Raw genomic sequence first — 26,542 nt, forward strand, 5'->3', positions numbered from 1 at the left:
TGACAGTTAGTCCCCTGGTCACACTAGTGGGGCAAGGTGCGGCAGTCTGTGCAGTCAGGGTGCACTCAGGCAGGGCAGAGCTTTCCACCCCGCTCACATAAACAACTCGTCTACCAGCCCCCTTTCCCCTCCACAGAATGACTCTCTAACGGAGAAAAACAATAGGTATAATTGCTAATAGTTCCCAAGATACTGTTTCCAAAGTACAGAGTCCACGATGTTACTGAGTATAAATACCAAGTTAGAGTCATGACCAGATATCTTATCGTCTCATAAGCCATTGCTATAACACTCAGTACCATAATGATCTGAAACCAGGGCCCGGAGAGGATAAACAACACTACAGAGAGCAAATACGGAAAATAATGTACTATAATACTCAATTTGGAAAACAGGCGCAGCAGAGTTGAGATTAAAGCAATCAGCATCATGACAAGTGACTATTAAGCAGGTCTAATCCTTACACCAATTTTAGTTTAACACACTCTGATCAGATCTGCCGTTATCTCAACCTTTCGGGCCCCACGTTGGGCGCCAAAAAGACTGTCGTGGTTTAACCCGGCCGGCAGCTAAACACCACGCAGCCGTTCGCTCACCCTCCCCCCTCCCTCTCTGGGACGGGGGAGAAAAATGGAAAGTGAAGCCCGTGAGTTGAGATAAAGACAGTTTAATAAGACAGGAAAATAATAATAACAAAAATAATAATAACAATAATAATAATAATGATACAATAGTGATAATACGAAAGTAATAATAGTATGTACAAACAAGTGATGCACAATGCAATTGCTCACCACTCGCTGACCGATGCCCAGCCTAACCCCGAGCAGTCCGGCCCCCTCCCCCCGGCTAGCCACCCCTATATATTGTTTAGCATGACGTCAGATGGTATGGAATACCCCTTTGGCTAGTTTGGGTCACCTGTCCTGGGTCTGTCCCCTCCCGGCTCTTACTGCACCCCCAGCCTGCCCATTGGCAGGACAGAGCAAAAGGCTGAAATGTCCTTGGCTTAGTATAAGCACTGCTCTGCAACAATTAAAGCATCGGGGTGTTATCAGCACTCTTCTCATCCTAAGCCAAAACACAGCATTCCACCAGCTACTAGGAAGAAAATTAATTCTGTTCTAACTGAAACCAGGACACCTACCTATAGGTGAACCACCATAGTCATCACTAGGCAGAGAGCTCTTTTTTGGAAAGTCCGTGGTCACGCAGGCTGAGTGCCCACTCAGAAATGTGGCAGTTCAGGTCTCTGGATACATGGAGTGCCTGAGCCTGTTGCTGCCATCTGAGGGTGGCAGAGGCACCGTGTGTGTGAGGTGCGAGCAGGTGGATGGCCTGGTCAGCCTGGTGGCAGAGCTCAAGGAGTAGGTGGAGAGGCTGAGGGCCATCAGGGACTGTGAGCGGGAGATAGACCTGTGCAGCAACTCCCTGCAAGGCTTGAAGGAAAGGCACCGGTGTGAGACACCCCAAACAGTGCATATGAATCATGTACATCTTCAAAAGGAAGTAAGAATGACACATCTTTGCAGAAGGCAGCCAGTAACTCATTTAAGATAGCTGTGTCATTATTAGTGAGGGTGGGAAAAGTTTTGATGTTGCTCAAATCTTCTACTTTTTTTTTTTTTTTTTTGAACATTCTTGTATTTTGCAGAAGGATACAAGGTTTTTTTTTGTTTGGTTGGTTGTTTTGTTTTGACTCTGGTGTGGGCCACATCTGCCTTCTGTTCCTTCTTCTCCTCGGATGAGAGACCAGAAACTCTGAATAATTTCTTCCAACCTGTACTTGTAGCAAGCTTTTGAGCTCAAAACCCAGGGAAACAATCCACTCATGAGGATTTTCTCATCTGGGATATTAGTCCTTTCTTCCACTGAGCTACTGCTTCAGGATAATTCCCTTAGTCTCTCAGATGTGCTCTAGGATCTCCGTTCTGATCAAGTGTTCAAAGGGACTAAGCAGAAATCACTTCAGCCCAGGGTTCTCCTGTCTCTGCTGGTGGCTATGGGTTGGTTTTGGTAAGAAATTCCACTGCAGGCGTTCTTCAAGAAACTTGCGTCAGATTTACTAGTGGCTTGTGAATAGCTTTTGGTCTCCAAGCGTTATTGACTATTGATGAAAAAACACTGCCTTGAACAAGTACTTAACCTACTCTAACAAAAATTGCTGTGTTCAATACCTTGCTCTCTTTTCCTAGCAATAATAAAAATCTCTGCTTTCTACAAACCTAGCATGACCTGCCTTGGTTGAAACAAGATATTAATAAGGGTCAGCTGTCCATATCAAACTGTTCAGCAATTAATGTTAAGAGTAAAACAAAGGTAAATATTCCATCCTTGGTAATCTGTAATTATACTAGATTTTTTTTTTTTTTTCCTTCTATGTGCATTCAACATTCTTTTTTCTCAGCAGGCTCTATGGTATAAGCATGATTCTTGGAAGAAGAGATTGAGTCGTAGTGTTGAAAATGTGCAATGAATCACAGTCTAAAGGCTTTGAAAATAGATGTGGAGACTAGCCATGCAGTTTTGTAGACTTCACACTGGTTGAAGAAACTTGCCCCCAAGTATTCAGACAGTCCATGTGCTTTGCATGTTAATTGGAGTTGACTAGTATCCAGACTGTGGTGGTGTTCATCTTCTCTGGAGTGATATGTAATGCTATTTAAAAAAAAAAAATAATAAAAATATCAACAGCATAAGCACAAGCCCTCTAGCTAAGTAGATAAATATTTGTACAAAGATACATTCTTATTTATAACAGAAAGGAGAATGCTTGGAGCAGTTATTCAGAAATTTTGTTTTAAGAGTACTCTAAAAACAGCTTTACTTTTTGCTGTTTCTCGGTGGGGATTTGGAGTGGTTTGGGGTCTTTGAGCTGTGTAATTTTCATGGACTAAGTTCAATTGCTATTTCTATTAATTTGCTTTCTGTCTCCCAGAGTCTTAAGCAGGATAGCAAATATTTTAGAGAAACATTAAAAAGAGTGAGAACAGGGCTGAGTTTATTGGCATTATTTGAAGATGCTCTCAGAGCTTGTTACAGTGAATGGATATAGATATTTCCTCTGGAAGGGCAGTGTGGGAGGCAACATTATGGAAACGGCCTAGCCCCTTTTCCAAAATTTTACACCTACCTGAGTTCTCTGTTGGATCAGAGAAAGTTAAAAATGCTTAGCATTGCAAAGGGCAGGGATTTGCTTTGGGCTCTTTAGGGATTATTCCAAGGACTAAAATGTCAAATAACTGTACAGAGAAAAACAGTTCTTGAACTTTTTCCATAGTATTTGGCACGCATCACAGACAATTTCAGGACTGGACAAACAGCTTCCCATGGAAATCTCATTAAGAAAGCCATTAGCTGTATCTTACCATAATTGTACAACCAGATTTAGAGCTAATATTATATGGCCAACACTTCTCTGTAGGTGCTTTTCTGATGACCACGATCTGAGAAACACTTGTGATGTGTGCCATGATCTTAGGACAGAGATTAGAGATGAGATATGGCTAGATGGCTAATACCAGCTAGAGATGGCTAAAACCCTCTATCTGGCCTGGGGTCTCCTTGTTCACAGTAATTGGCAGCTTCTTCTACAACTAGCTCCCTGGGCTTCAATGGAACCAAGTCCAGTAGATCTGTGGAAATTTTTAGTTCTGCTACTGAAAGAATAAAAGAAAAAACAACAACAACAAAAAAGGAAAATATAGGTTTTGATCACTCTGAAATGAACCTTTAAAAGCAGAAGAAAACATGCTTTGGCTGAAAAAGCATTTTGTTCATGCAAAATAGCATGCTTCATTTTCAGACGGTTACAGTAAAAGCGAAGTAAATAATGATTTGGATTCATTGAACTGATTATGATAATTGTATCAGTATGTTTCTTTTAGTCAGTAGCCCGACAGAAGACTCATTTTCCTATGAAGTGGTACATGTAACTCACTTGCTACTGTAACTAGTGTATGAGGCAAATAGAGGAAGTCAGAATCTTACAGAATCATAGAATATCCCAAGTTGGAAGGGACCCACAAGGATCATTGAGCCCACTTCCCGGCACCACACAGCTCAACCCAAAAATTCAGACCATGTGACTAAGTGCACAGTCCAAACGCTTCTTAAACTCCCACAGGCTTGGTGCAGTGACTACTTCTCTGGGGAGCCTGTTCCAGTGTGTGACCACCCTCTCAGTGAAGAACCTCTTCCTGATGTCTAGCCTGAACCTCTCCTGCCTCAGCTTGACACCATTCTTGTGGGTCCTGTCACTCTTGCCCTCTGCTTCCATTGCCTTAGTACAAGATCCTGAAAATAAAATGTGTGAAAAGTTTGTTGTAATGTTTTTATTTCAGTTAAAATCGTTTGTTGAATTTGATTGAATTCCAGAATTCAGGCACCCCAAAACTGCATTTTCCAGCTAATAAATTTGACTGGATGCCCTTCAATGGGACACACTGACCTTACCTTTATGATTGCAGTTAGGACTATCTCAATGAAACTGAGATACATGGAATGAATTAAGGACAAACTATCACTGGGCTTTTATTTAGTAAGGATAACTGGCAGCAGCTGCTGTGACTCAATGAGTCAGAAATAGTTATAGATAATGGATGGTAAGGCAAAGACAATGTAATTTTTTTTCACATAAGAGTGGCTGATCTTGTGACAAGGTTTTATTATAACAACTGTACTTCTGTTTTGCTAAATGATTGATGCACACAGTACTCTGCATAATCTTCTTTCGTGATGAATGTTGGTGCCATGAAGCAGCAGTTACTCACTGTGCTATTACTGAACATGAATTTTGATTGACTTGTGGCATAGAGCTGCTGTGTACTTAAATCAATGAAATAAAAGTCAAGAAGAGGCAAAGATAATGTTCCTCCTACAATATTAACTCCTTTGTCTTGTGTACAAACAGTTTCTGGTAAGAAATTAAGGGGTTACATCTCTGAATTCCTTACACATGGGAAGAAGGAAGGAAAAGGCATGTGAACCACTGCTTGCTGTTTAGGTGTGAAAGCTGTGATGGTTTTCTTTGGTTTGGTTTGGTTTTTGGTTTTGATTTTTTGTGTGTGCGTGTATGTTTGTTTGTTTGTTTGCTTGCTTTTTGTTTTTCTCTTCCTCCTTTCCTGTATTGGCAAGAAAAGCTGGGAACGTCTAAGAAGGGATCAGTGGTTTTGGCTCTAGGAAGGAGGTGCATTCAGCTTCCCCATGTGCTGCTGCCTGAGGAAGCTATTGACCTAAAAGGTAGAAGATTATCTTTCCCAGCTCGGCTCATCCAACAAAAATCATTGCCGCTCATATCTGGTGGCGCAGTTACACAGAAGTATAAGAGCATGAAGGCATGTTTCCTCTTCCATGGGGCTGGAGTTGCTCTGTGGATTCCCTCAGCTGAGTTCCAGGATTGGAGGAAATGTGCTGGTATGGTTGAGTGCTCTCTAATGGCTTACAGACGTGGGAAGAATTGTGTTCAGTATGTCTATACATCCCTGACCTTTCCATCCCCATTCTCACATCAGGAATGAAGTACAGAATGATACTTCTGCTTTATTGGCTACAAACAAGCAGATGAGTTAATCTGCCCAGAGATGAGGGGTCCACCTCTTGTTTGAGATTCTTTGTATGTCTAAATATATAGTTGTGTGTCAGTGGTACCACTGCCAGTAGGAGTGGTGTTTATGTGACCTAGCCAGTGAAACATTGATGTTTTTATTATTTTTGTTCTCTGCAGCCTCAATGTTTAGGAAGATAGGGGGAGAAGAAGGAAACCCTGCTGGAAGGAGATGTTGGTGCAGTGCACATGGGCAGTCTGGATGCTTCTCAGCTCTTCTTTTCTTTTTTTCATCTGAAATCCAGCTCAGTGGAGATTGATTTCTCCTGAAATCATTGATGCCATGGCAGCATTGTAATAGCAAGGGAATACAGATATTCACTTCATGTTAAGAACTTCATTTATCTGGCTAGTGTAGGAGGTTGGGTTCCAAATGTGGTTAATAAGGTGAGAGTAAGGAATCAATTTAGGGCACATAAATTGGTCTTGAGCTGTGCATTACTGTGTGGAAAAGCTTATCTTACTCCACGGACTATAGAAAAAGCTGAAGAAAACTAGTCTGAAAAATTGAAGCCAGATTTTAGAGGACACAGCTACTCTTCTATGTTTCTGCATCATGACCAGGACAAATTGCAACTTATGACTTCTGCTACGCAATTAAAAAAAAAACATTGTTTATTTAACTGCTGTCTTATGGGATGAAGACACTGACCAAAATGTTTTAACATGATAAATCTTTATCACATGGTCTTTTTAAAGGATTATTTTTTTTCCTAATTTTAATAATATATCTTCTTGATTTTTTTTTAAATATTGAGATTCACTCTTTTACATTTTCTTCTCTCTTTTTTTTTTCTTTTTCCTTTTTTCCCCCTTTTTCTAATTTGCCACACAGTAGGAGTGAAGGAGAAGAGACAAAAGAAAATTGTGCAACTATATTAATGGTCTTTGATACAGGAGAAAAAACACATTTTAAAAGTGAATCTGCACATATTTTTGTTTTCAGAAACTCTCTTTTAATTATCTAGTAATTATTTAATAGAGAAACTTCCATGAATTTTATCTAATACAGGTGGGATAGTCTAAGGGTGACTTTGTGGTCTAATTAAAATTACGATACTTCCTTAACCTTGTATAGTGTTTCTGCAGTAGTATTTCTAAATACACTCAAATACACCTTTGCATATGTGTAAAGCAGTCATCATAAATAGCTGACATTTACCAACAGATACTGCTCAAGATGTTACTTGGAATGTTACTTTATTATACCTGGAATGAAATAACCCTCTCTAACCTTTCTGCTAAATTCCAAATTATTTCTGTTTTAACTTATTTCAGCATGAGTAGGGGACTTCAATATTTCAGTGACTTATTTGAGTCTAAATATAATGTGATGTTTGTCATCATTGTTCCTGATTTGTGAAAAGTATTTTTTTTGTTGATTTCTTCTATATGAATAAAAACCTCTGTAGACTTCCAGAAGTTTTCATATGCCTATCATGTATACTAGGTCACTTGCTGGATCCAGTTTTGAACTGATGCTCATTATCAAACCTGTTTCTCTTTGTGTCAATCAGTTTTTATTTTCCTCTTACAGGTTACGGTCTTTGGTAAAGCAGTTAGAGAGAGGAGAAGCTTCAGTTGTAGACCTAAAGAAGAATTTGGAATATGCTGCAACTGTGCTTGAGTCAGTATACATTGATGAAACTAGGTGAGTTAACCACAGATATCAGCATTCATCTTATATCTAGTACCAGTTACACAAAATTGTAATTTACATATCAGTTGGCAAAGTTGTTGTTGCCAAGATTTCTTACTCACAGACAATATATTTTTAATCATTAAAATACTGAATTTCACAGAGAGCAGATCTTCAATCCTTGGTCTAAAAGCTTCTTTACATTTCCCAGGGCAGAAGGAAGATCAAAAGCAATCATAAGTTTAACATATAATTGGTTGCTACTTTTTCTGAAAGTTTCTAAGGAAAGTTCTAAACTGGTACCCCTGTATTCCTTTTGAATAGTGTTAAATCTTTTCATTTGTATCAAGACTTCTAAATTACTACTTTTTTTTTTCTTTTTTTTTCTTTTTTTTTTTTACTCCAGGTCATGATAGAGTTAGACTGGTAAGACACTGCAGAGGAGTTCCCCTTCTTTTTATGTGCTGTTTCCCTAGTGCTAAATGTACTTCTAGAGTCACCTTAGGTGATTAGAATAAGAAAGGAGAGGACTGGGAAGTTAGACATGACTGTCAGTGATATCTGAAGGGCTGAAAGGTCAGGAGTATTGGTGAGAGGAAAATGAGAAGTCAGTGCATGATTATGTCATTGTGCTTCAGAAGGCTGATACTTCTTGTTTGTCAGCATAGCAGTAAGTTTCACAATCTGGCATTTAACTATACAAGCGAATAAACAATCTGTTGAAGACTTGTAGAAATATGTTTCATCAGTGCTTACAAACTGAAGGCATTTAACAACTGCTTTTAGTAGAATATATGTACATTTCTTTTTGGTGAATGATGATGTAATGCTCTCCAAGGCAGTCTACTTACCCATCATTTTCCTCCCCCTTCTAGGCGACTACTGGACACAGAAGATGAGCTCAGCGACATCCAGTCCGACTCTGTGCCCTCAGAGGTCCGGGACTGGTTGGCTTCTACCTTCACACGACAAATGGGGATGATGCTCAAAAGGACCGAGGAAAAGCCCCGGTTCAGAAGTATTGTCCATGCAGTACAAGCGGGAATATTTGTGGAAAGGTAAAAGAGCATGTAATTACTTTGTTCTAGTAGCTGCCCAAGTACTGTGGATTGCACCTGTAGTATTAAATAAAGAATACTTCAATAAATTTCTAATGATGTTTCTACACAGATCTGATTATCACCTGGAAAGCTGGTGCTGCTGAAGCAGCACATTCTGATCAATTCTTAGCATACATGTAATACAGGTGTAATAGCACAGTTGAAATAATTTTGACAGAATATACACCTCTGCATAGCCCTAGGTCAGGAGTCAAAGTTTTTAAAATTCAGTCAACCCAGACCAGGCCCTTCCTTGCCTGATTGCCTCTGCTGTCTGGTTATTTCCTAGGAAGAACTTCTAAGAAACAAAAGAAAATTCTGTATCATAGTATTATTGGCCTGAATTGCATAGTACATGTATTGACCAAGACTGATATGAAATATTTGGAGCTTAGAGGGGATTTAAAAAAATCCATTGAGACCTCTTAGCCTTTTCGGTCATGATTTGCATCAGAACATACTGCTAAAATTGATATAGTCATTTAAATTTGGACTCATTTCCACACTTACCTTTTCTTACTGAGTAACCATTCTTCCCTGACATTCTTCCTTCTAGCAAGGAGGGCTGGTGCATGTGAAACAGCCAGGAGACTTCAGACAGCAGGTCCCAGGTCTCTACAGCAAAATTCAAGTCAGGAGTGAATGCGCTAGGAGAGTCTTCCAGGACACTGCACAGCACCCTTTCACTGTTTATCAGGATTGCACTGAGTGCCTAGCAGTTTTCTGTGTAGGAGGGTGAGCGTATCAGACAACGGACCACAGGCCATATACAGATACACAGAGCTTCCTCCTACATATTTAAGTAGTTACTTAAAGTGCAAGAAATTACTGTAGATGTGTTAAGAGTGGCAGCAATTGTGATAAGTCTAACAGGACAGCATCAGTTGTCATTTCTCCCTGGAAAAGATTTCTCCCAGGTTTGACAGGCTGTTTGTGAATTAACCCTCACTCTCAGTGAGAGACTTGCTCAACAAAGAAATAAATGAACTGCAGAGATCTGGCTGCAGGAGTCTGTTTTCCAGTTGATGTGAGTCACTGTGGCCTTAAAGAGGAAATATTCAGATGTGATATGGCACCAGAGGAAGGTTTTGCTCTCCTGAGCTAAGAGAGAGGGACTCTGCCTGAGTCATCACTTAAGAGAAAACTACTGTGTCCTGGCAGAAGGAGAAGACAGCTTTCCATCACCTCTTTTTAGTCCTGCATTGCTTAAATGCAACAAAGGGTGAGCTGTGGAAAAGCATTTTAGCCATGTCAAAGACTATTAAAATGTGTGGCCTGAAAACAAGTTTAAAATCTAGTACATACTTGGGTGCTTTGCTTTGTAGGGTTGCAGATATTGATTGTTGGCTTATTCTCTCTCATATGTACACAGAGAACACCTAAAAGATTTTATACCAATCTTAATAAATAAATAAACAAATAAATAAATAGGCAAAAGTAGCAGCTGTACCAAACTAGAGATGATTTATTGCAGACAACAAATGATTTCTAAAGTGCAGGATTAGCTTGCATGCTAGACTGGCAAAAGACTACAAAAGGTGAAAAGGCAGTGTGGTTATCTGCAGTGGAAAATGAAGAATATCTTGTGTATATGAGAGTAGCCTTTCCCTCTGATGAAGATCTGCTGTTGACAGATTCTGATGTCCTGTCAGGTGATCAAGATATGAGATACTGGGAAGTGTATCATCTCAAGTTAGTCTATACAATAAGAATGGTTAAGAGAGTATGTGTACAAGTTAGAAAGAAGAAGAAAATAAAAAACAAATTGCAGTTAGGGTTTGCTGGGCTAAGCAAGGTCTCCTGTAATGGTGTGTTGCCTTATTGGTTTATTTTGTTTGTTTTTGTTTAATTTTATTTGTGTGTTGATTTATCTATTTCATCTTGGCAGAATGTACAGACGGACATCGAATATGGTTGGTTTGAGCTACCCACCAGCTGTAATTGGAGTGCTAAAGGTAATCCTAATAAACAAGTGCAGGGCATGGGCATGTCTGTACAAACCATCAGGGTAACAGTGATATTTGACTTGGGAGTCTTTGCACTTGCCTTTTTCTCCTCTCTAATGTTTAGTTTAGTTTATCTACATTAATAATTTACTGGCCTAAGAGAATATTCTTTCAATAAAATAAGCAACAGTGTTCAAGGCTTCGGCCATTTTCAAGTTGTGAAGGTTACAGCTCTATTCTAGTTACCAGTGATTAAACTGATGACTTTGTAACATGCTAAAATCAATCACAACCTTGCACAGTGAAGAAAAAAACCAGGGGTGAAGAGAAATGGAGAAAAAAAAGTATCAGTTGCTGTGAGAGGAGGGATTTTCTCATATTTCTTAGCTTTAGGTCTTCAAGGCAACAGTCATCTTAGAAATAATAGTCTTTTGTGAGTTTTGAAATTTCAGAGAAAGACGGAGAGGTCACAAGAAGTCTGACAAAAATAAAATTCAATTCATTGGGCAATTGCAAGGTTTTTGATTCAGGCAAGAATTATCAAGACCACAAATACAAGTTAGCCCCCAGCTATCTACACAGCAGCTTTGCAGAGGTCTGGTAATGAGGCAGATCACAAGTTCTGTGTGGTTCAACCACGCCATACACAGATGAAAAAAGGTAACACAAAGGGGAATATATAGGGGCGTTACGTGTAAAGCTTGTGAAACAGTCCTGCTCTACTCTACACAGGAAATACCTACGGTTAGGGTACCAAATCCTTTTATTTTTGTACACTACAGCTGATCAAAAGATAATGGAGCAGTCACAAAGGTCCACTGAGTGCAACGAGAATGATGACCTTCATGTACAAAATTGTAGCATTTATTCACACCTTTTTCCAACTGCAGATTTACAAGTCTTAGCTTCACTCCTGCAAATGGGATCTAAAGTCTTGTTTTAGAACTACACCTCATAGCCAGATTATGGGGGAACACATCTATAGTGGTACCTCTTTTCCTGAGTAACAAGACAGTCCAAGACCTGGCAGCTACTCTCAGCTGACATAAACCTCACTTAAGCCCTCTCCCCTTTCTCTGTTTTTAAGTTATTAAGGATGATAAACAGAACTGATTAAGCTAGAGTAAGTTAAGACACATCAATAACAACAAAAGCATTGACTAATTTCGCTCAGGGTGAAATAATGCCTGCTTGGCTACTGTGCACTCTAGGATGTATATATTTTTTTAAACTATTTTGAGAACATGTCTCTGCCTGGATGGCCTTGGGGTAGGTAACAGACATGGTTGAAATAAGAATTACTTGTTTTTGAGAAGTGTTCTGTCTTTGAAATAATACTTAATCTTAAATTTCTCAGTCCCATTTCTTTAATGGGAAATGGCATATTTCTTGCTTGTTTCAGTCCAGTACAGCCAACTAAAGAAAAAATCCCCAAACTTACAGCCACCTGACTGCTTGGTGAGCTCTGTAAAATGAGCTAATGGTTTAAGCATGAAAAATGGTATAGGATGTACCACAGACATCTCTTCAGATGGTCTATATTGCCATAATCAATACTCCCTTTAGAGTTATAGTAATAAGGACAAGGGCTGAGACAACATGGACTGAAAATTTTAGTTTTGAATTTTGTGTTCTTCTTTTTTGCTGTGGTGACCAACAAGATGCCTGCACTGAGTAAACCAAAGCTGTGGAATCAGCTTGTGAAAATGAGGTTGGTTTTAATAAAACAATGAAATACTGTAACCTATGCAAAGAGTGTGGATGGAGTGGTAGCCGTCTAAGTCTGAGGCATATTCTCTCTCCCTTTTTCAGTGGGTGAGAAGTTAGGCAATATTTGAATTGGTTCCACAGCATCTCTTTCTCTCTGTGTATGTATCTCAGATACTGATTTTGGTACTACCATAGATAATTGTTTTTCTGCATGACATGGGTGTAGTGATGTAAGATGTAGTGCTATAAAAGGAATGATCAGATTTGTATCGCATTTGAATGAATATTGGCCATGCAGATGTGTGAATAAGTACATTCATTTACCTGGCAAGTTCTGGTGATCTGCTGTTCAGCAGTGTAGTGCTAGAGATGGAACTTAATAGTAACTAACTGCTGAAATATTTACCTGCTTTAGATTTTTTTTGTGTGTGTGTGGTTTTTTTTTGTGTGTGTGTTGTTGGTGTTGTTGTTGTTCTTTCAGCTTTTTCTGATGCCTAGGCTGTCCTGGAAGTATTTTCTCGGCTAGCTAATATGCAGATACACAGAAACTGTTGTCATTTACAAAGTGACAGTGTCTGAAATTACTTGGTATCTGCAATATAGACATCATCTTGACTGTGGCTACAAGAAAGTGTCAGGCCTACCAGTGATGTTGAAAAGATATCTGTCACTGCATCTGCTTGTTGGCTTATAAAGACAGATCAAGTCTCCAAGGTTAAGGACAGATGGAAAGGCAGAAAACTGAACATTTAGGAAGAACTGGAGTTCCACTTTATCTCTAGGTTCCCCCAAGAGATGGAACAATGGCCAAATATTTAAGACACAGGACTGCGAGATAAGATAAGCTTGGGTCTGTAGTTACACTGCAGTGAGTATAGGTAGCATAAGCGCAGCTTATGACACTTTAACTGAGGCTACAGGGCCAGTGACCTAGAAATGAGTAGCAAAGGAAGTTTCCCATCCCTTGCGTCTCCTCCTCTCTTTACTGAGAAGAAAGGGTTTTTCTCCTGCAGCACAAAATGCCTGTGAAGTTCTGCTTATCTATAGATCTCTTCCCAATATATGGGTCAATTCTGTGTTAAATTTTTTAAAGGTCAAAAATCTGCTGTTTTTCAAAGTTTAGCTGGTATTGTTGCAAGCCTCTAAGCAATGTGTAACACATTCATGCTTCTGTTAAGAGGATTTTCCCCTTAGTTCTTTAGGGTAAAATGCTGCTGTCATTACTGTCAATAGCAAAACTTCTGTTGACTAAATGAGAACAAGGATTTTTCCATCAATGAAATCTAAATAATGCTACTGTGAAACTTAGCATCTATTTGGTTAACCACTATTAAGTGTAAAAGAACGACTTTGATGTCCTGTTTTGCAATTTGGTTCCTTTCATCTGCTGCAAGAAACAACAAGAAAAAATACATAAAGAAACAAGAAAAAGTCGATAAAAATTTCTTGCTACAAAAAATACATAAAAACAACCCTTTTTTTTTCTACAAGATAAGATAGCCTTACAATGAGTTCTGTTTCAGCATAGTTGAGACATTAAATTCGATGTCAAAGGAACCAGAAGTCAATTATTATACATATGCAAGTGTTAAATTAATTTGCTCCCTTACCTGAGATTAGTGATTATGAAATAAAAACACTCAAAAAACAGCAAAATATTGAAAGTTGACTGAATATATGCTTTGGACTTTTTTTCTTGCTCATTTCCTAGTTTATAGTTAAAGGGCTTCAAAACCTGCTTTCTTGGTGGAACTTATTCCTCTTTTGTCCATTTTCCCTCTCCAACACCTATTGGAAATGTTGAAAAGATGCAATTTATGATTGCTGTTCTGTGACTTGGGCCACAAATAATTTCTGGAGAAGCCTGACCCTGTCTTCATTGTGTGGGCTTGTAAAATCAACTGCTCCACCAGAGGATGATTTACTGGGATAGATGGAACAATTCTGATGAAAGCAGAGCTGAATCTACAGCATCCTTGATATTCACTCACTTTATGACACAAATTAGCCTTTCCTTGGACTGTACTTTCCCAAAAGGCATACTCAGCTCTATATAATCAACACTACGTAGATAGCAAAGTTGTTAGGATCAGCCCACACGGGAGAGAACTGACCGTGACAACAAACAGCAATGGTGGGTTGAGCTTTAAGAAATTGTTAGAAAAGTGTAATTTAGTATTTTTCATGTTTCTAGAAAGGATTGTAAATTTTCAGATGGCTCTATTCCTCAACAATGTTCAATGTTATATCTAACACTCCCATTTTGTGCTCTGAGAGCCAGCTGTGCATATACATGTATGTATATGAAATGCAGTCATCTTTCTTGGTGAAAGTGCCAAAAGGAAATGGGAGCTAACTTGCAACAGTTTGAAAATGGAGGAAAACTTTAATTTATAGATATCAATCTTTAATATGTGGTTTAGAGAGAGTCTTTTGGATGCATCCCTGTGGGAAGCATATCTAAATTCTCAGCAGGAAAGAGAGACCAAGAGCTGGTCCTGTGCCAGATGCAGCTGTGGAATTGATGTGTATATCATTCCCCTAGCTATAACTTCATCTACACCTTTACTCTTTGTTGCTAGGAGGAGGAGAGAGAGGTTCATTGGGTTTCAGGAACATCCTATTCTGAGATTGAGATACTTTATCTTAACAGAGAATGAGTGTTGTCAGCTCCCACTGCCTTCCCTAAGAGTTGAGATTGAACTGAACCTTCTGCAAGAAAGTTTATACTTCATACGGTAGCTCTATGAGCTTATAGCTTTTCCTTAGCTTTATAATCTGGGATTGAACTTTCCCTCCTCCATCTCTTGACTGACCACCCTGCAGCATTACTATATCACTTACAGCTGACTGGAACTCTACCAACTGGAGTTTGGTATTTACTTTCATGTTACAAAGGTTATTTTTTTTTCTGTCATTATTAGCACTTAATGTAACATTACTGTGATTTTTCTCCTGCTCTGTAGTTTTCTGAAAACCCCAGTGAACTCACTTAGCTTTAAAAAAATAAAAATTTAAAGCTAATTAAAAAAAAAAAAAAAAGCTTAAAAAATATAGTAATGCTGTCTTTGGGCAGTTGAAGCTGCAATAATCACAAGATTCATATTCAGATCTCAAGGAGCTAAGTTACTCTTTGAGTCTAGCAAGATGGTTCTTCTAGATATTTATTATTTTGTTTGACTGTGTAGCAAGTGGTGAAAATATGACCATGCCACACTATGGCCATCCCAATATTTCAGTTACTAAAGCAAAACAAGATTCTTTCTGCATTTGGCTTTTGCTGATGAAATTCTGATATGTTGCATCACTGTGATTAGAATAAACAAGCAACATAAGTGTTCTGAATGGAAGCTTCTTAAACATGAGTCATACAATACTGATGAGTAAATTAAACTCTGCATTAGTTAAATGAAACAGAAAGTTTTTAAAAAGAAAAGCTATACACTTACATCCCCTCTCTCCACCATTTATAGATATAAAGTGATAGAAATTGAACGGTAATGGTAAAAAGGATGACCATATTAACTGTCTTTTCTACTCATTCTTGCAGAATGTAGACAAGTGGTCCTTCGATGTATTTGCATTAAATGATGCCAGCGGGGATCATGCACTGAAATTCATTTTCTATGAACTTCTCACACGCTATGATCTGATCAACCGTTTCAAGGTCAGTAGTTGGAAGTTGGGTATCTTCTTCCATTTTGCATTTTCTTGAATTTCATTCTTATTCTGCTTGTTCCATTCAGAATGCAATTATTTTAGCTGTATTTGAAGGTGTATATGAAGGCTTTGTGTTCACTGTTGTTTCCCCTAAAAGGTTAGTATAAGCTTTTTTTTCAGTAACCAGGGCAAGATGTTATTTAAGTAGACTGCAATAGGACACCATGTAGCGGGTAGGGCTTCAAACAGCTTCCCCATGAAATTTAGGGGAACTACTACACTTGATCCTGTGGTAATGATGGTGTTGTTCTCCTGAGACTCTTGTCAATCTCAAGCATGCAAACAAAAAATGAGAGCACGGCTTGTTAGTCTCAAATGCTACATATCTTTTACTCCAACTTTGAACAGGCTTACATTTGGATCACAGAAGTATTGCTCTTAAGTCTTTACCATTCTCCCCACCCAAATATTCCATTAACCTTACCTCCATTGACACTTTCTCTGGGAGTTCCCACTTGCTTTAACTGGGAAATGTTTACATTTCTCTGACTCCTGTACTTCATGAACTACCCATGTCTGATGAGAAATGTTTGAAGATGATAATTGGTCAGAATTACATCGGCCCATGATACATACCCAAGAGGAAAATAACTATGAAACTCTAACTATAGAAATATGAAAGTGTAGGGTACTTACAGCTTGAGGAAAACATTGGAGAATCCATGATGCTAGTTGCATATATATGCAGCTGACACCACCTATGTAGTCTCCTCCATAGAAATCCCCTGAATTTAATTTTCTCTAGTGTGTATGTTTATACTCCTGGAGTCAAGAAGTATGACAAGCCCATAGTATGGGCAGGCTGGATTTGGCAACAAAAAAACAGAGGTTTGATAAATGATACTCTTCTTAATAGAGAATCTCAGACTTGCTATATGATGTATTTAATTGCAAAATCTGGAATGTGAATAGTAAAGCAGTGATACATACCAGAGGGTTGTGAGGGGAACAGACACTTGTGTCCTAAACAGAAATATTTCTCTGGGGGCAATCAATCAAGTACTCTGTTACTGTTTGTATTGCATGTGCACTCCAAATGGCACTGCATAGTGTACTGACCAGTGTGTGTTTATGTGTGTGAATGATTCATCATCCATAACATAATTAGGGGTGGGAAAGCCAGTTGGAGGAAGTGAACTTCCACTTTCGCTCTCCAGTGCCTATTTAAGATGTTTTAGGATGCTATTTGTTTGTGAAGTATAAACTGATCTTTGGGGCCTCTTATAAAAATAGTTCCATCCAAATGTTAGCAATTACAGGTGCTTATTTCATTTTTAATTCTGTACTACTTTTCTCAGATCCCCATTTCTGCCCTGGTGTCCTTTGTGGAAGCTCTGGAGGTTGGGTACAGCAAACACAAAAATCCTTATCACAACCTAATGCATGCTGCGGATGTGACACAGACAGTCCATTACCTCCTTTTCAAGACAGGCGTAGTGGTAAGTACAGGAGTTGGCATCCTGAACACGTAATGAGATTACAGCAGTTTTTGTTCAGTAAATAGATTATGATTATCCACAGTGGAGCCCATTTGCACTGTAGAAAAACTGCATTTGATATGGCTTTACTAATAAAAGTAGAGAATTAGGATTATTTAGAAAAAAAAAAAAAAAAGTTGGGTGTGAATATGGATAACTCTTTTAACTGTTCTGAGAGAGAATGGGAGAAAAACCCAAGCTCAGTTCTCCACTCTGCCACAGTCTGTGAGTGAGTGGATGCCTGGGTGAGTCTGGCAAGTCAATTTTGTTGGGATTCATTTCACTTACTGCAAAGAAGCAAATTGTCTAAGCTTTCTTCTTACTTAAGGGAGCAAGGCAGTAACCTCCAAAGGACAATTCACTCCACTTACCTGGAGTTGACAAGAGCTGTCTTTAGAGAAGATGATCTCCATCCAATTCCTACACTAAAACCCTCTGAACTTGCTTACAAAGAAACCTAGGGATAGCTGATGTTTGACAAGAATGGCAACTCTAGTTTAAAGCCCTCTTCATCAGCGTGGCAAGCCTATGACCGAAGATGCTCTTCCCCTCCTATGACAGGTGAATCCCATCAGCCCACAGCAGACCAGGTTTCTCAAAGCAAGTCCTATAGTCTAAGTAGTCAAAACCCTCTCTGTGGCACCAGTTGCACAACCATCTGCCAGCTTCGACTGGCACTTTCAATTCCCTTCCCTTTGACTAGGAGGACTGTTGAAAAAAATTAACTGTGCTTCTGAGTCCCTTATTGCTGCTGCCTGGGCTCTTTAATCTCTCTTGACACTCCCCAGATTGCTCCTGGCTCCATTATTGGTGCCCACATGAAACAGCAGCAGTGGATAACAGTCCTTAGGCTGTACACGGCTTGGCAGTCTCTTGGTAACATCTCTGATACAGGCCCCTGGTAAGCAGCAGACTTCCCGCAAGAGCAGATCAGGTCAGCAGATAGGTGTCTCTGTACCTCTCAGAAGAGAGTCTCCTACCACTGTCACCCTTCGCCTTTTCTTAGCTGGACTAGTTGTTACTTTGCAGAGAGCAGACTGGGCCTTACTCAACTCCACCCCTTTTGCAGCAGGTCTTTCCTTTAAGTCTGCAGAGGGGTGAAGCAGGTCTGTAAGGGCACCTCAGGCTTTGGGGGAAGACTTTCTCCTGCTGGTCCTTGCTGTTGCCAGCCTCCACCCTCTGGTGTTATTGGTCCCCCTCCCTTTTGTAAGTGCTGCCGAAGGAGTTTGGGGCTGTTTGGCCATGGGCTGTGGGTTCACCGCAGACTGCGCTGGGATCCAGCTGTCTTAACTCTTCCTCAGCCTCCCTGATAATGCGCCACCTTCTCACTGCCTTCTACAGCTTGACCACCTGGTGCTGGAGATCCTCCGCACCTTTTGCAGGCAGGTCCGCTGCCTGTGCCTGCTCCTGCCCCAAGGAAAACAAAACAAAACAAAAAAACTAAGCACTTCTAGCAGTCAGAAGTCTGCACTGCAGCCTCATCCCTCAGAAGCTTTGCCTGGGTGGAGCTATCAGCTGCCACTGAGGTAGACAGTGCAGACTGTACTGCCAGACCCACAGCCTTTGCCCTTTCATGGATACAGGTGATCCTAATGCCTCCCTTTTTCTTGACTGGTTCCAGTTTTTTGACTTCCAACTTGTATTTCATTACTTGTTTTCCAGACACCACCTCTCTTGGTGTTCGCTGGTCTCCAGCTTCTTGTTTTCCCAGGATTACATTATTTGTTCTTTTCTTGGGTATAAATTTAGGTTACTTGTTTTAAAATCTTGGATTATTTTTCTTCAGTCAAGTTATTAAATGAATAACTCACTGCAATTACAATTTGAGTTAAATAACTTTGATTCTCCATGGAACTCTATTCAGTGCTCATTGAAGTCTATGTATTCAGTACTATAGTTGTGCATTTTCATAGCAGTGAGCAGACTTTTGAAAGAAGTATGGCCTCTTCTCTTACCTAATTTCTTCTTGGAGATTGGAGAATATATTTTCTTAAAGTTAATGAAGATTAAACTATTTCAGTCTACTTGCTTTTCCTCTGCTTTTATACACAATGCTTCTCTGAAACAAAGGTGTTAGCCCAGATTAAAGACAGATCATTCTGAAGGTATGTTATGTAAAATATTTTCTGGCCTTTTGCAATATTAGCATCATTAAATATATCCTAATGGCACCTCAGTGGCAACATATCTTGCAAAAAGTGTCTGGGGACTGTTTAGCCAAGGCTGCTATACAAGCCACTATAATGTAGGCATTTTGTAGACTTTAAAGGAAATTCCAGAAATAACTCTTCAAGTGTTTGAGTGCTAGAGCAAGTCAGAGCAAAAGTAACAGCTATGTGCATCCCAGTCTCCAGTCTGACAGAGAAATAAAACAAACAAACAAAAAAGTTAAACATCTCTCTTCGACCCTCTCTGTAATGTTTTCCAACCTTATATGAATGTGGCGGTAAGTACACAAACCTATCATCCTTTAGATTATGTCTTTTGTTCTGTCATGTGTTTACTTATGTCCAGTAAATTACCTATGTCCACATGCTTTTCAAAGTCTTCTGGTGTTGCGATGCTTGGTTTGAACTGACAAATATAAAAGAAGTCTTCAGTATTAAAGTGCTTCCTTTTTTACATCTTTAAATCATTTTTTTCATCTATTTTAGAAGAAACAATGCTCTAAATTATTTGCAGAGGTCAGATGATGTGCATATTCAAGATTTACATCTATAAAAAGGAAACGAGAATTTGTGTGCATTGTGTGCAATGTATGTAAATGCTGGCACTGAAGTCAGTGACTCATTTGCCTGAACTAAGCCCTTTGCTTTTTTATTTCTGCTGTAATAAACTACACGCAGATCAGTATCCCATGCAGGCTGTTATGGTGGAGTTGCACTCTGGAGACTGTAGTGAATTGTCAGCTGTTTCCCAGAAATAATCCCATGCACTAGTTGTTCCCACAGCCAAATATGTCGCATTTGGTTTAGCATCTAATGTAGCACAATAGGAAAGCACTCTCCTGCTACCAGGAACAAGGGACTTGCAACACTGCAAGCCAACAATAACAATTCAGCTTTGCTTCCCTTACTAGAATTCTTTTTTTTCCTCTTCATCTTCTTCTTCTTTGTCTTCTTCTTCCTCGTCTTCATCTTCTTCTTTGTCTTTGTCTTCTTCTTCTTCTTCTTTCTGCTCCTCCTCCTCTTACTTCTCTTACTTCTCCCTTCTCCCCACAGGATACAGCCCATCTCAATGTGAGTAGATTACTGTTGTTTGGAAATGAGCTCTGGAGGTCATCTATCCCAATCTCCTGCTCACAGCAGGGTACTTCTTACAAACGTACATGTATGTAGTGTGTTCATACATGCTAAAGAAAGGTAGGGGATATTTTCCTCTTTCCAGAATTTTCTCATATCAATATCTGCTCCTTCCCCTAGGGTAAACAGTCATTCAGTTCATCACTTTCACAATATCTATGCAAGGAATTTGGACAGGCTGGAAATAAAGACTTTGATGTCAGAAACCATGTTGGGGCCTTTGGTTTAACAAATAAAAAATCATAAAAGGTGATCATTAAAAAAAATTGTAAAAGAAAAAAATATAAAATAGAAACAATGCCCTCATTTGCCTTCTTAGCTTATTATTTACAATGTAAAAAAAGTCCTTTTTTCAAACTTAGAGTCTACTTAGCAGTCATTTGTTCTAGTGTCAAAAGGAAGAAACAATTGTGTGGTTTGTCTTTAAACTGTTCATTTTCCTCTCTCGTGTTTCATGTTATTTACAAGTTCTCTCAACAATTTAGTTCCAGTCTTTTCTTTTTTTTTTTTTTTTTTTTCATCTGCTGTCTTTTCAAGTAAAAATCGTCTTTCCTTCTAATCACATGCAGTGCCTGAAATCTCGTAGTTTTCCTGTTATTTTCTTGCTCAGGATGATGCCTTGGAATGAGTTAGGTAGAGCTAGACATGCGAAGGAGAATGTTTTGGGTTCCATCATAGACATAGACATCATAGACATAATGAATTTGGAATTAGTCTGATGTTTTTCTCCTAGAGTATTATTACAGAAGCATGAATGGAAGGAACAAGTTCCAAGAGCTGCTTTCCTTTAGCTCAGATGTTCAGGTGTGATCAGTATTTTATTTGGTATTATTTTCTGATTAATCTTTATTGTTATTAGGAATTACCATATGATTATTTTTTTTTTTGTGAATACAGACAGGTGGATTCAAGTGGGTACAAATGTGGTGCAAAAGTTAAAGCTGACAATTCTTTCTTTGATACTGTCAAGAGTTACATAAGAATGGTTCATGCAGAAGACCTGTAAAACTGCAGAAGGGCAGGATTTATGTCACATCTGTTTGTACCAAAGGGAAGTGAGATCCTCCTCTCCTGTGCACTACTGTGGTTAATAAGCAGATCATCATAAGCTTATGGGCTCTGAAAATGGTAAATGCTTTGAAACAAAGGACCATAAACTCAGTGCAAGGAAATAGGCTAATTACTGCTGAGTTAGTTTTGCCGCTTTTTCTTGGCAATACATTCCATTCATTTTGTTAGATTTGGAAACACTAGTCTTTCCTCTTCCTTTTTCTTTCTGCATGCATCGATCCTTTTGTTTACATGCCAATGACTTCCCTGAGTAGCTAATTCTTCATATCTATTATATGTTTGTGAAAGACAATCATGCCTCATTACACTTTTTTTTGTTCCCATTCTGGAAGCTGATACTTGTTCTTTCATGCCTTTCTCCCCACCCTTCCATCGTCACTGAAGGTTTTGTTCTGGATTGATTTTGTCAGCCCTTTAGAAATGAAAACCTTTCACATTTCCTTGCTCTCTTCACCTGTAACAGTATCCTGCTGCTTTCTCAATCATTCTCTATGTCTTTGTTCTTTAACAGTAGTGCTCTGTTCTGCAAGATGAAGTCCATTAGAGACTAGTACAGGGTAATATCACAACTTTGATGGAATTACTTCCGTTCTCTGCTGGCTCTTTGCCATCTTGTTTGCTTTTCCTTACAAGGTTATAGCAGGAAAAAGGAACTAAAAGGTTCCAATTGTTTGCCTGCTATTTTTTCTCATATTACAAGTCTATTTTGACTTTGTGCTGCTTTCCCAGACTTAATTAGCCACAGGTTTCAACCGTAATCTCAGTCTGTATTCTGAGCTGCCTTCCTCAAATACTTAAAAACGCTCCTCAGGTATATTACATCCTATTGAAAACTTACATTCCCCTTGTATTGTTCAGCAAATGATGCTTTGATAGAGCATGCAAGTTTGCACTTTTCCTTTATGTGCCTTAAGAGATTAAGGAAGGAGACAGAAGGAAGCACAGAGCTCATTGCCTTGGTGCCATTTTAAAGCTTGGGTCATAAGACCCGGCTGGAATGGGACTTGTCAGATGATGCCCAGAAGGTCTGAAGTGGATTCATTAGACCAGCTGGGTATGTGTCCTGTAGTGGTTCTACTTGCTTAATGTGGATTTGCTCTGCCAGTCCATGAGTGGTTCTGCCTGATTTTTGGATTTTTGACTATCATGTGGACTATCTCCATTGGAAAATGATAGAACATGGCTGAGAAAATGAAGTTCAAATCTATGTGTGAAGCCTGGAAACCCTAGGTTGTTTTTTTGTGTGTGTATGTGTTGTTTTTGTTTGTTTGTTTGTGTTTTTGTTTGTTTGTTTTTTCCCAGTGTAGTTGTCAGAAGTTTGGTGCTTGAAAGTTGAAACCATGTTCTATCAGCTGTAAAGCATTCCTTACCCACAATTCACACTTGAAAATAGAAGCATGATGGTTATTTCTCCACGACCAGCACTGTTTGTTTCTGTCCTTGACCATCTGTATAAAAAAAGAGAAGGTAGTTTAGTTTCTCTGTCTGCTCATTTCTTGATCTCTTCACCCTCCCACTTCTCAAAAACAATTAAAAAAAAGTAAAAAGCAAGTCAAGACCTACCTTGATGATGGTTAGTGTCGTTGTGCAAAGTACCCGGAAAATAACATCAAACCACATTTAATATAAGGAGATCTTTAAAGCTGAGACGAGCTTTATTGTCCAGCTGCACAGCCATTGATGTTTAGGGCTATCTCCAGCAGAGGTGCTGGGGCTGTTCAGGCATGAAGATGACAAATAAGAAAACAAAACAAACAAACAAACAAAACAAAAAAAAAAAAAGAGAGAGAAAATGTTATGATTGCTATGGCTATGCAGAGATGGCTGTGAAAGGCGGGAGAAGAGCTGGACAGGTAGCTGTGTGTGCAGGGCCCCACAGTTATCTGTGTTTCCCCTGCATGTGGTTAATAGGGTTGCCCCTGAGCTACAGCAGATGTCTAGAATGGATTTACAAAACAATTCTGCCTTTAATGGGCTTTTTCATGGAGCAGATCCTCTTGGGAGTCATCATGCGGCACTTGAAGGGCAAGCAGGCGATCAGGCCCAGCCAGCATGGGTTTATGGAAGGCAGGTCCTGCTTGACGAACCTGATCTCCTTCTACGACAAAGTGATGCGCTGGGTGGATGAGGGAAAGGCTGTGGATGTGGTCTACCTTGACTTCAGCAAGGCTTTTGACACCGTCTCCCACAGCATTCTCCTCAAGAAACTGGCTGCTCTTGGCTTGGACTGGCGCACGCTTCGTTGGGTTAGAAACTGGCTGGATAGCCGGGCCCAAAGAGTTGTGGTGAATGGAGCCAAGTCCAGTTGGAGGCCAGTCACTAGTGGCGTCCCCCAGGGCTCGGTGCTGGGGCCAGTCCTCTTTAACATCTTCATCAATGATCTGGATGACGGCATTGAGTGCACCCTCAGTAAGTTTGCAGATGACACCAAGCTAGGTGCGTGTGTCGATCTGCTCAAGGGTAGGAAGGCTCTGCAGGAGGATCTGGATAGGCTGCACCGATGGGCTGAGGTCAACTGTATGAAGTTCAACAAGGCCAAGTGCCGGGTCCTGCACCTGGGGCGCAATAACCCCAAGCAGAACTACAGGCTGGGAGAGGAATGGTTGGAGAGCTGCCAGGCAGAGAAGGACCTGGGAGTGATGGTGGACAGTCGGCTGAATATGAGCCAGCAGTGTGCTCAGGTGGCCAAGAAGGCCAACGGCATCCTGGCTTGTATCAGAAACACTGTGACCAGCAGGGCTAGGGAGGTGATCGTCCCCCTGTACTCGGCTCTGGTGAGGCCGCACCTCGAGTACTGTGTTCAGTTTTGGGCCCCTTGCTACAAGAAGGACATCGAGGTGCTTGAGCGGGTCCAAAGAAGGGCGACGAAGCTGGTGAGGGGCCTGGAGAGCAAGTCCTACGAGGAGCGGCTGAAGGAGCTGGGCTTGTTCAGCCTAGAGAAGAGGAGGCTCAGGGGTGACCTTATTGCTCTGTATAAGTACATTAAAGGAGGCTGTAGAGAGGTGGGGGTTGGCCTGTTCTCCCATGTGCCTGGTGACAGGACGAGGGGGAATGGGCTAAAGTTATGCCAGGGGAGTTTTAGGTTAGATGTTAGGAAGAATTTCTTTACTGAAAGGGTTGTTAGGCACTGGAACGGGCTGCCCAGGGAGGTGGTGGAGTCACCATCCCTGGAAGTCTTCAAAAGACGTTTAGATGTAGAGCTTAGGGATATGGTTTAGTGGGGACTGTTAGTGTTAGGTTAGAGGTTGGACTCGATGATCTTGAGGTCTCTTCCAACCTAGAAATTCTGTGATTCTGTGAATTAAAAGACAGTTCCTTTGTGACTTTTAGTCAAAATATTTACAGGTTGAAAGTGTGCTGTTACAAAAATGTTTGGCAACCACTGTGGTAAGGGTTTTCTCCAAATTGAAGGAGCATTTATTTCATACAAATATTTACAGCATCTAAAGTATCTAGAGCCTTTTGTCTCTGAGGTACTTGATCCTAACAGCACTCTTTGCATTGTTACCAGTGGAAAAACAGAAATAAAAAGATTGATTGACTCAGAAAAATTATTAAAAACATCTGAGTCATTTAGAAATCCAAGATGAAAGTGACAATAGCATTGAAAAATATGACTTCAGCTAGGCGATTAGGGAAAAAAAAAAAAAAAAGAAAGAAAAAAAAGAAAACAACCTTAGGGCTTTCTCGGATGTTTCTGTGAATGATAAATAAATAACAAGATGTACATCTTGTGAGGCTGTGTCCTCCTCATGATTCAGTGATTGACAATGACTCCTCTAGTTAGTGGAGATAAGTGACATTCTTCTGTATTTGAGACTCTGTTGCAAAGGTCAGCTGAGCTGCAAATATATACCTTGGTGGTATGTGCATACCTGTATATATATCATCCATTTTTTCTTGAAAAAAAAATTGACCTTTCCTTCTCATCCTTACACATCGCTTTCTAAGAAGGGCAACTCTTTTCCCTCATTCTGTCTTACGCCTTTGTCTTAAGACTTATTAGTTCCTGAAACTATTTTGCTGAAGTTCAGTTTATTTAGATGAAGCTTCAGGAAAAATACTGGTTCAGCTTTGGTGTATCAGCCAGAGAGGTTTGCTTTAAAATAGCTGGCAAGCTGCAGGGGAAAAGCAATGATGTGCAGCATTGACTGTCAGCGGGGGATAACTTGCCTTAAAAGACAAAAGCCTTAATGCCTAGGAAAATGACAGCTTATCTGATTGCTCTGTAATTTCTTTTCAGCACTGGCTGACAGAGCTGGAGATCTTCGCTATGATCTTCGCAGCTGCTATCCATGACTATGAACACACGGGAACTACCAACAACTTTCACATCCAGACACGGTGAGGGCATCATAAATCATGTTGAAGGGTTGTGAAATAGAAGGAGAAATTTCTGGAGAATAACAGCATAGCCACACAGAAAAGTGCAGAAGCCTTTGCCTTCAAGTGGCTCAGGAGGAATGTTAATTTCCTTAGGCAATATTTTATTTTCTCTTACAAGCATTCAATTGAAAATGAGTATTCTAGGTTCCTAAGCATTGTTCCGTACTAGTAATCAGGAAAAAGGAAGGTCCATAAATGCTTCTGTGTAAAGTTGCTGAGGACTGATTGCTGTACAGACTGATGTCTTTCATTGAGGTATAGTTTTAGAGGAGATACTATAGTTCAAGGGTTCCCTGATATCTGTGTTCATCAGTGAACACCAGCACTACACATACTAATTTTACTTAGTGAAAAACCATACCTGCAGAAGGGGATATGTTTACTATTACCTCTTCAGGTAATCAGTTATTGCACTCATTTTAAAATCTTTGTAAATTCCTAGAGAATAATTGGTTGCAACAGTAAACTGTCTAGACGTCTTTGACTGGCACTGCACAGTTGGATATTTCTAACATGCACTGCATCTTACCCTAAATTAGATAGCTGGAGTATGTTAGTTGAATCATGCTGTGTATCCCAGATATG

At 39.8% G+C, this 26,542-nt stretch overlaps 1 protein-coding gene and 1 long non-coding RNA gene across 16 annotated transcripts in view; one reads left to right on the plus strand and one right to left on the minus strand.

Annotated features, from left to right (window-relative positions):
- Nucleotides 1-26,542, plus strand: part of PDE1C (phosphodiesterase 1C) — a 393,933-nt gene that overhangs the window by 302,487 nt on the left and 64,904 nt on the right. For all 15 annotated transcript variants that reach the window (XM_072033271.1, XM_072033272.1, XM_072033273.1 and 12 more), the window contains 6 exons: nt 7,143-7,256; nt 8,120-8,302; nt 10,233-10,299; nt 15,551-15,667; nt 17,019-17,159; nt 25,815-25,915. In XM_072033271.1, coding sequence (XP_071889372.1) covers nt 7,143-7,256; nt 8,120-8,302; nt 10,233-10,299; nt 15,551-15,667; nt 17,019-17,159; nt 25,815-25,915 — 723 coding nt within the window. The remainder of the gene's footprint in view (nt 1-7,142; nt 7,257-8,119; nt 8,303-10,232; nt 10,300-15,550; nt 15,668-17,018; nt 17,160-25,814; nt 25,916-26,542) is intronic.
- LOC140001544 (uncharacterized) lies at nt 1,841-9,560 on the minus strand. The gene is made up of 3 exons (XR_011806826.1): nt 8,855-9,560; nt 8,096-8,359; nt 1,841-2,658 (listed from the first exon to the last, which is right to left on the minus strand). It is a non-coding gene; the product is annotated as an uncharacterized lncRNA (long non-coding RNA).

Source organism: Anas platyrhynchos, chromosome 2 (genome assembly GCF_047663525.1).
Source record: "Anas platyrhynchos isolate ZD024472 breed Pekin duck chromosome 2, IASCAAS_PekinDuck_T2T, whole genome shotgun sequence".
NCBI lineage: Eukaryota > Metazoa > Chordata > Aves > Anseriformes > Anatidae > Anas > Anas platyrhynchos.